The 10,632-nt window shown below is 40.9% G+C and overlaps 1 protein-coding gene and 1 long non-coding RNA gene across 2 annotated transcripts in view; both read left to right on the forward strand.

The window, feature by feature from the left end:
* lrp1bb (low density lipoprotein receptor-related protein 1Bb) overlaps positions 1–2,334 on the forward strand; it is a 597,729-nt gene extending 595,395 nt beyond the window's left edge. The window contains exons 86-87 of the mRNA XM_084084305.1: positions 289–369; positions 1,411–2,334. Coding sequence (XP_083940431.1) covers positions 289–369; positions 1,411–1,551 — 222 coding nt within the window. The 3' untranslated portion in view covers positions 1,552–2,334. The remainder of the gene's footprint in view (positions 1–288; positions 370–1,410) is intronic.
* Positions 2,335–2,461: 127 nt separating this feature from the next.
* On the forward strand, positions 2,462–4,266 carry LOC311064787. Its single transcript, XR_014602752.1, has 2 exons — positions 2,462–2,975; positions 3,032–4,266. It is a non-coding gene; the product is annotated as an uncharacterized lncRNA (long non-coding RNA).
* The last annotated feature ends 6,366 nt before the right edge of the window (positions 4,267–10,632 follow it).

The raw sequence follows: 10,632 nt of genomic DNA on the forward strand, positions 1-10,632 counted from the left end.
GTGTATGTACGTATGTGTGTATGTATGCCTCCAAACCTAACAAGTCTTCTGCACTCCGCTATACTCTTGCGAATAGATTCATCTTTTGGCAGCTGTAGATTTAAAAAAAAAAACGGATCTGAAGATGAGATGAAAATGAAATCATAAACACCACCAGGCATGCAGCTCATTTGTAAAAAAAAAAGAAAAGAAAACCGCGTGCTGCCATGCGTGGCCGTTGGGGCTCACTGTTTTTTTTTTTGCAGCTATCTGCAAACTGTAAGCGGCCGTTACTTGTTTTGTTTACAGGGCTGGTGCGTAAAATCCACTGATCCCCGCGCCCAGCTGGGCATACACGCAGTGCCCAGCAAGGAGGCTATTCCTGGACAGGTGAATTCATACCAAACTTGAACCTTAACAATGCATTCCACCATTATTATTATTATTATTATTTGGACAAAAGCCCAATTTCCCCGTAATAGCCAGGATTATGTCGTTGCCGTAGGGTGTGTGACACATTAAACCCATTACGACCGGGAACGCATCTGTGTCATTTTTTAGATTTCTTTGGCTATTCAAAAAATAGCAGATCTACAAGCTCATAGCGCAGCACCGAGTGCCGCACTATGAGCTTGTAGATCTGCCTTTTTTGTTGAAAAATCATGAAAATGTGTGCACATCTTTGAATATATATATTTTTTAAAGCCAACATTAATTTTGTAACTCAAATCTTTGCTTCTGGGGGGTCCCTGGAACAACATATTTTGAGATGGGGGTCCGCGGCCAAATTCATATCATTTTGGGGGTCCTTGACATGCAAAGATATTAGCAACATAGTTTTTTTTTTAAAAACTGTTATGATTTAGACATTTGTAGAATAGGCCAAATTGCACACATTTTGCCGCACTATGAGTTTGTAGATCTGCTATTTTTGAATAGCCAAAGAAATCTTAAAATGACACAGATGCGTTACCGCTCTTAATGGATTAATTAAAACCAAAACAAAAAAACAACGGTTACAATATAGAGATAAGAGGTTCCTGTCCCGACAGCAACGATATAGAATATCGGATAGGATGTACAGTAGAGGAAACAGCAGTGCGCTCTGGGTAATTAATAACTTCCACTAATATGCATGAGTCATTCTCCTTCTGCTCCTCCTTCTTTGCTTTACTGTCTGCATTGCTTTACTGTTAGACTTTCCCTTCCTGTTTGTTTACCTGTCCGTGACAAAGTAATGTTATTCTTCGGCACAGAGCACAACAACAAGCGCTTGATAATTGCAGTGTGCACTCCTGGTGAATTATTGCTGTGTTTCTAAAGCCACGGGCCAAGAGATTAAAGTCTTTCCTCTTTCCTTCCACCCTCTTTGTTTCTCTCTCTCTCTCTCTTTCTCTACACGGTGACTCTCTCTCTCTACACGGTGAGCAGCCCATGAACTACTCCAACCCGGTGTACGCAAAGATCTATCTCGACGGGCAGGACTGTCGGAAGCCGGTCATCAACATTGATGAGAGGAGAGAGCTACTCCCAAAGAAATTAGAGGGGACAATTCGTGAAACCGCCGCATAGCCTGAATTACACTTTCTACTCCTTTTTTTACCACAGTGTACAAATGTATAAAGTGAAGGAAAACAAAACAAACAAAAACAGGATTTTCTACTTCCTACAGTATCAGGCTCTTCTTGGTTTTTAGGTTTCATTGGTTTAGCATCAGCATAACGTCCTTGTTTGTGTGCTGAACGGTTTTTATTATCCCTCTTCTTCTTTTATTTTTTTGTTTGTTTCTGTTTGGCTTTCTAATGTTTGGTCAGACATTTGTTATACAGCACTATATACCGTGCGACATTAAAGTAAAAAGCTGCTGACTTGCAAAAACTTTATTAACACCAGAGTACACACTTGTGCACTGTTTAAACTTTAAACCCTTAAGGCCGTGTGTCCACCAAAAGCGTTTTTTTTTCTCTCTCTCCCCCCCGAGCTCAAAACGCAAGGCGCACTTCTAAAAACGCTCGAGAGTTGACACACAATTTCAACTCTTTTATGTGTGACCACATAAAAACGGCAGACATGAATGCCGTAGCGCAGCATAGACGCTCAGCGCCTCGTCGCGCTGCACAATCCCATTGAAAACAACAGGCTCTATGCACAGCAGCCATATTGGAAAGAAATTGGGCCTCTTCCTTACTTCTTTCGCAGGTGTTACCAATGATGCTAATGAAGGCTCTGTTCCATTCTGGTCAAACAGAGTCAGGGTGTTGACTCACTGGAAACACTCTGCTACACCAGTGGGTCTCAAAGTGTGGTCCAGGGACCCTCATGGTTACTTGAGGGGGTTCCAAATGGGCCCTGACAGGTGTGCAACTCTGAGAGTGTACAAATGGAACCAAATGGACCCCCGCGGGTCCATTTGGTTCCATTTGTACACTCTCAGAGTTGTTGGGGGGTCCTTGAAATTAAAACGTTTGAGAACCACTGTGCTACACTAAATGGAACAGAGCCTTCATTGGTATCATTGGTAGCGCCTGTGAAGGAAGTAAGGAAGGGGCCCAATTTCTTTCCAATATGGCTGCTGTGCATAGAGCCCATTGAAAACGTACACTGCTGTGCTCAGTTAGAAAAACGCCTTGGTGGACACAAAGGCCCTCAGACACATGCGCTCACATTTGTATCTGTTACCAGTACGTGTCTATAGTTGAAGTGCAATGAGCGGCGGGCTCTTCTGCCGAGGTCGATGAACACAGGCTTGACTGTGTTTTTCATGAGCGAACGAACGTTGTGTCTTAAAAAACGATGAGTTCCATGGTTTGTTTCTGATGGGGCAGGCAGTTAATTTGCACATGTTCATGTTATGTGATGTTTAGATCATGTCAGAGCTTCATAACTGAACAATTTTGTTTTGTTTTTTAATTCTTTGTCTCGGGGTCACAGTGCGTCAACTTTGACAGAAGGTGGAGTGAAAGTCACCATGTCCCGGTGTTCTTCACAGTGTTTTAGTAATAACCATACCACTTCTGTCTCACCATGTCCCAGTGTTCTTCACAGTGTTTAGTAATAACCATACCACTTCTGTCTCACCATGTCCCGGTGTTCTTCACAGTGTTTTAGTAATAACCATACCACTTCTGTCTCACCATGTCCCAGTGTTCTTCACAGTGTTTTAGTAATAACCATACCACTTCTGTCTCACCATGTCCCGGTGTTCTTCACAGTGTTTTAGTAATAACCATACCACTTCTGTCTCACCATGTCCCGGTGTTCTTCACAGTGTTTAGTAATAACCATACCACTTCTGTCTCACCATGTCCCGGTGTTCTTCACAGTGTTTAGTAATAACCATACCACTTCTGTCTCACCATGTCACGGTGTTCTTCACAGTGTTTAGTAATAACCATACCACTTCTGTCTCACCATGTCCCAGTGTTCTTCACAGTGTTTAGTAATAACCATACCACTTCTGTCTCGCCTGTGTCCCACGTTATGTGTGCACTGTAGGGCTGAGTGATATGACGACAAATCAATATCTCGATTATCTCAAACTCTCCCCTCGATTACAATCAATGGACTAATAGAAATAGTGAAAGTAGCAGATCTACAAGCTCACAACACGTTGCATCGTGCGCGTTGTGAGCTTGTAGATTTTCGCTATTACAAACAGAATCTGTATTTTTTTTTTCATCTCGATTTGTTGATATAATAAGAAATTAATGATCAAAGAAAATCTGCTTTTCAGTTAAGCAATTGACCTACATGTATGTTATTTTAGTTGGCCAGCCCCAGTGCACTGTCCATGTCCATTTATTTCAACCCGACGTCTTCATTCGCTCCGCTACAAAACGGAAAGGTGGAGATTTTTTTCCAGACACACACACACACACAGTATAATCCCGCTTAAACTTGTGCTTTTGGTGAAAGAGATTTGAAAAACTCACCTTGAATGTTTGTCGATGAGAAATTCCAGATCCTGTACTGTATACTGAACACGACAGATACTGTACACCATATTTTTCTATAGGTCTCGTATGTCAACAGGACAGTTTAAAGAACGTAGACGAGGAGACGGTCTACCACGACGACAAAATATTAAAAAAAGGTTATTTAGAGAGTTATTATAAAAACACATCTGTTACTTTCAGAAAAAGGAAGACAATAGATATAAGGAATTTTATAATTTTGTATTTGATTTGTATGTTGTTTGGCTGCTTGTATTTTGAAGAAAATGTATTAAATGTAAGTAATTTTTATATAAAATGTAAATCGATATCAAATAAAGGGGGCTTATTTCCACCTGGAGTGTCTTTTATCGGTTGAATGTGGGCCGGCTTGTCCTCCGTTAGAGCGTCCTTGAACAGGCTCTTGTGTTTCCTGGAAACCTTGTACTGTATATCCCAAAAATGATCCTTTATTATAATGTTAGAGGAGATGAGAGGTTTCTACCCGACAGTAACGGTTTCATAAGAACTTATGCTACACAAAAAAAAACAGACGAGTGGCATAATGCTAACCACTGAACAGCTATAGGCCTGTACTTGGTTGATCCTCTGCCTTCTCCTCTTTTCCCTGTCTCTCTACACCTCATTTCTTCGCCAATACTTTGCCCACCAGCTGCCTCGTGGTAGTGCTGCCTGAAGCCAAGGACACGACCAACCAAACAAACAGAGCTATTGTGTTCTCCAGGGTTCACTGACCTGACGAGTCAATCAGCGGGGGTGGGGCATTCTTACCTGCTGTTTAAAGGAGAACAGATGACGGGGAGGAGGTGGGACTTATTACCTCCTCAGTGTGTGCAGGAAGGCCAAGTGCATTCATTACCTGAGTACGAGTACAGGCCACAGCATCAGCACCGTCATCCACTGAATGGTCATTCTGCCTCTTTCTCTCTCTTCTACAACACTCTGTCTCTCCATCCCTTCTGCACTTCACCTCTTCTTCCCTCACCATGGCAACCGCATGGAGCTGGCTGTGCTCTCTCTCTCTCTCTCTCTCTCTCTCTCTCTCTCTCTCTCTCTCTCGCCCGCCCCTGCCCTGTGCCTTTTGTCATCTCTGTGTGCTGCTATCCGCACCGGATCTGCCAGTCCTCCTCCTCCTGCTCCCCGGCCCCCCCATCTGACGACATTTTGATGATGCCACCAGATACTGGCTCTGCTGCTACGAGCTCTCTCTCTCTCTCTCTCTCTCTCTCTCTCTCTCTCTCGTCCTCTGCAGTGAAGCCCCACTTGCAGGAGCAAAAGCAAGTCAGTCAGAGAGATGTTTTACTGTGTAGTGCAAGTGTCACTGTTAAACTATATATATATATATATATATATATATATATATATATATTGTACTACACAGTCATAGTACCTGGAGGGCAGTGTTGATTTTGACAGCAAATTTTGATTTAGTTTTAGTCATAGTCTTTTGAATAACATTCCATTTAGTTTTAGTCATATTTTAGTCATCTGAAATGTCGACTAAATATCATAAGATTATAGTCGACTAAATCTACAGTTAATTTAGTCGATTATAATTTGGCGGTGCCTTGATGGCGTTGTAATGGCTGATTTTACACTTGTTTGCATGATGAAAATAGCTAATCTACAAGCTCACAACGCGTTGCAGCGTGACGCGTTGCGAGCTTGTAGATCTGCTATTTTCAGAGCGCAACACCCGACCACCGCAACCAAACATAATGACTTGTCTTTTTTATTGAGACTGTGTGTGATCCTCTGTTCTCGCCGTCTTCTTGTGTCGTGTGTTAATGAAGGTGTCAAATCTGAGTTGAACAAAGAGTTCATGACTGTGAAAGTATCCGTTGAAGCTAGATCAATGCCTTGAAATAATTTGTGTTACACCCCACCCTGAGGGCGTGTGTTGTAGAAACCTGCTTAAGGGGATGCAAGAGACGGCCTAAATTGAGTCAGCCTGCATGTCCCATGTCCCATTGAGACATGCATGTTCGCGCCACTGTATTAATACTTTTAAACTCTCTCATACTGGAAACTGAATTCTTGTCTGTCCCATTATTGTGTTATGAGTGTCCCATCCAGATTCCTCTTGCACAGTACCAGAGCGTTGTTGTCGCTCCCTCTAGTGATGAGGCTGTGGGTGTTTTTAAAGGTATTTAGTCAGATATGAAGGTATTGAGGGCATGGCTCAATGCTTGCAACATAGTTGAAAATGTTGTATTAAACTAAATAGTCCTTGATTGATTGAATTGATTTTAAACCCAAGAAAGCACTATGGCTTTGGTCCTTTGTATCAAAACATTCAATGACAGACAAATATACACTACTAAACATCACAGTTTGAATATACTGGGGCTGGGCTTTGACCTTTACACTGGCCAGTTTCTAATTCCACCTTTAAGTGCTCTTTTAGAGCGGTTCTGAAGGAGAATAGGGATTTACACTCCTTTATGACTGTTGGTTCCATAGCAGTAGAACAAATGTCTTTGCCAAATCTGGGTTGAACATGATTAGTGGAGCTCCCTCTGGTGTTGTGATTGTGGACTTCATTGACGTTTGTGAAGTAGTTTGACAGGTACATGGTGTAGGGTATCTATTAGACCAGTCTTTGTGGTGTAGGGTATCTATTAGACCAGTCTCTGTGGTGTAGGGTATCTATTAGACCAGTCTTTGTGGTATCTATTAAAGGCCCATTGCAAGTTAAAAGTCTAAATGAGTTCTGAAATAGTACAAAGGTCAGTGTCAGTAATCAGTACTGTAGTGGTAGTGGTTCACAACCTTTTCATTTGAACTGGGGACCCCCCACCCTGACGAGCACTTTATTGTTGGCATTACATTTAGTTTGACTTGCACAGATAAATATTGTGAGAATAGCCGATCTACAAGAGGCGTTGTGAGCTTGTAGATCGGCTATTTTCACAATGTTTGAACAGGTTTGTTTTTTAAGGTATTAAAAAGGTCTTAAAAGTACTTAAATTGTCACTTCACTGCCAGAAAGACGCTCCCTCCCCAGATGGCACCCATCTCCCTGAAGGGCCCCACTGCTGGGAACACGCACACGCACACACACACACACACACACACACACACACACACACACACACACACACACACACACACACACACACACACACACACATACACACACACACACACACATACTTTCTTCTTTTTTTCCCACACACTTTAGTAACTAGTAATCAGACAATTTGACCCCAGTGTGTAGGATAGGAGAGAGAGGCCTGTCACTTGGACAGACAAGCTTTCCACCTGACGTGGCTGTCCATTATGCCCAGTAGTCTGTTGAAATGCATAACGCTTGTGTAATTCCTTGGTTCTCAAAGTGGGGTCCGGGGACCCCCAGGGGTACTTGAGGGGGTTCTAGGGGGTACCCAGCAAAATGTGTAAATATAGCATCAGAATAATTATGACCTGTTATACTTTGGCTATTCAAAAATAGCAGATCTGCAAGCTCATAGCGCGGCACAGAGTGCCGCGCTATGAGCTTGCAGATCTGCTATTTTTGAAAAATCTTGAAAATTTGAACATTTGTAACTCTAATCTTTGCTTCTGGGGGTCCCTGGAACAAAATATTTTTACATGGGGGTCCGCAGCCAAATACATATCATTTTGGGGGTCCTTGACATGAAAAAGTTTGAGAACCACTGGTGTAATTTATCCTCCAGAACACAGTGGACATTCTGCTGTGTCGGTGTCCAGCTCCATATATACTGTACCTGAAAAGCAGTAGTATATGGTAACGCTATTAGCTCTACTAGCAGTAGTATGGTAATGTGCTGCCATTAGCTCTGCCAGCCTTCATAATAGAGAGTGTAGTAAATTATTGCACCACAATTGGGCACAGATGGTTCTGTTGCTAGCAGCTAACCCATCATCCGTGTGATTTTGTGTGAATTTTTCATCTCTTCTGTATCCTCTGGAGGATAATACTGTAGTCGGCTCCCTATGTATCACCTAGGGAGCTGTCACTTTCTGTAGGAGATCTTATAGCATACCATATTTAGCAATGACAGGCACTATCTAGTCTAATCTATTCTAAAATGTGTTTATTTGTTATTTTGTGGTGGTGTTGGTTTTGTTTTTTTCCTTTTTTTTTTGGTAATCTAGTATCCATATTGATACATGGCATCCAGTCTGTGGAATAGTTATTCATTTTGTCAACCTACGATTCCAGGTCAGGTTAATGCTGCTAGTTGTTAAAGTGCAGAGGACACATTTCATGTATGTGCACATACCGGTATATGTGCTTAGAGATCACACTAATGTTATTGCCACTATTTATTGTCTCCGCCAGGAGACTATGTTTTCACTTTCCGTCCCCCCCCCCCCCTCGGCCAAGCTAACATTGGTCAAGCCTCACGTGACATGTGACAATACGTTGAAAGAGTGTGCTCTGATTGGCTAGTGAGACGCATGACGTATAGCGGCCTATAAATAGATGTGTCACTTTGAAAGAGTCTGTGTCTCTTTCAAAGTGAGGTAAGACAGGAATAATCACGAAATGGCTGAGAAATGGCGGAGCAATACATTATGTAGACACACTGGTGTCATCACAATATATAATACGTAATATAAATAGCTTAGACAGGATTAATTAAGAACAGTACTTTCCAGTCACAGTGCAACTAACTCTTATTATGCAAACTGAAGAAGCAAAGGCGCAACGCCTATCATCAAAGTTCCAATCTTGGAATAAATTCCAATATTTGCTGGCGGAGACTTGTGCTCACATTTTCTAGTTATATACTTATTCCGCCCGTTTTTTGACCCCTAACTAGTCCTTCATACTTTTAGCTAGAAACTCCATTCCAACTCTACAGCGTTCAGCCTACTTAGGACATATCGGCTACCCTTAGACCTTTAAACCTTTAAACTTTAAACCTTTAAAGGAACGAGTTTGTAGCCAAAAGTATGAAGGACTATTTAGGCGTCCAAAAACGGGCGGAATAAGTAGTGGCAATAACATCAGTGTGCTCGCTAAGTATATACTGTTATGCACATATGTGAAATGTGTCCTCTGCACTTTGACCTCAAATCATTCTAAGGTTCCCAGGATATCCTGGACCGCTGGTTCACCAGGCAGGCTCCCTGACCACTCAGTTCTGGCAATCTGATTAAAATAATAATGTCAGAAAATGAAAGGAAACAAAAGGCAGACTATACTAAGTTATTATTATTTGTTTGTTTAAGTCAGACTACCATACAGAGTCATAAGTTTACAAAATGTAGTAAAGTACAGTGAATGTCTGTGCGGTTTGTCTCCATCACTGAAAATAACATACATGTAAACAGATATAAAACTGCTGTCCTGTGCAGTTGGGGTGAAAAAACAACCATTTCACTCCTAATAATATTTACCTATATGTTCCTTTGGGAAAATGCAGCTTTATCCAGTTGATGTTTGCCCTCAGAGGAGCAGTTAGAAATGTTTTCCTTAGGGACACCCTGACTTGCTGCTGTGGTTGAGCCTTGAATGAGCCTTGAACCTGCTTCTTCCGCTCTCTAGTCAGTCACTATATCCATTCAGCTTGTATTTGGCAGTGGACCTCAATGTGAAAAGATGCCAGGATGTCAGGGCCCCCCATGAAAAATATTATATTTACAACTTAAAAATAATATATCTATATAATGTATTGTAAATGTGTCCACAGATCTAATAGTCCAACTTTTTTCATTTTTAACAACTTACATTTTGTAAAGCTTGACTCTGACTTAGTAAAGTCTGCCTTTTGTTTCCCTTCATTTTCTGACATTATTATTTTAATCAGATTGCCTGAACTAAGTTTAGAAATTTTAAAAACAATGTAATTTTATTTGTAATTTTAGAGATATTTCACTTTTAATTGTTAAAAATACCTTAGACCTTAAGAACTTTTAACCTTTAAAACCTTTAAATTATTACAATATATAATAATTATATAATTAAGTAATATAATTATAATAATTATATTACAATCAGAATATAGAGCTATTTAACGCTTAATCTAACAGGAAAATCACTTACCCTACCTTTAATTATTTGCCACTTATGTAGACCAAACATCTACATGTTTGGTCTACATGTAGATCTTAAAGCTTTAAAACCTTTAGAACCTTAAACTTTTAAAACCATTAAAGCCTTTAAAACCTTTAACACATTCCTAGCGATCCCACACTGTTTCTTCAGGAAGAGTACTTTCTACTTGTTATTCTTCCAATTCTGGTCCAATTCTGGACCACTGTTGCAAACCCAACCTTGACCTTCTGTACGGTTGATGGTTAAAAAGAACTTTATTTAAAAAGCCAGAGCAGTACTGTGTATGCTATAGGCGCAAAAGGTGTGTGCTAAAAAAAATGGATAGCCATGCTCTGGAGCCAAAAGTCTTACAGAATAAATCCATTACTGGTGAATGGACGGACAGGCGGAACAATGTTCATCTCCTTGGTGTCATTCAGGTGTCAGCACAGCACGGCTGTAGGCATGAAAGAAAAGACAGTTATACTGTAGGTACTGTAAGTGTAAGATCAAATCAAATTAAAAATGTAATGAAGACAAATAAATCTTGCCATCTGCAGTTGGACTGACCAGGTTAACATAATGAATGAATTATTGCGTAATCTAATTGTATGTTTTACTTTAAATATCTCATGCATTTGTTCCAATTGTTGTGCAGCACTTTGTAACGCCTGCTTTGAATAGTGCTAC

The sequence above is a fragment of the Gymnoscopelus microlampas genome, assembly GCF_963454915.1.
Source record: "Gymnoscopelus microlampas genome assembly, chromosome: 17".
Lineage (NCBI taxonomy): Eukaryota > Metazoa > Chordata > Actinopteri > Myctophiformes > Myctophidae > Gymnoscopelus > Gymnoscopelus microlampas.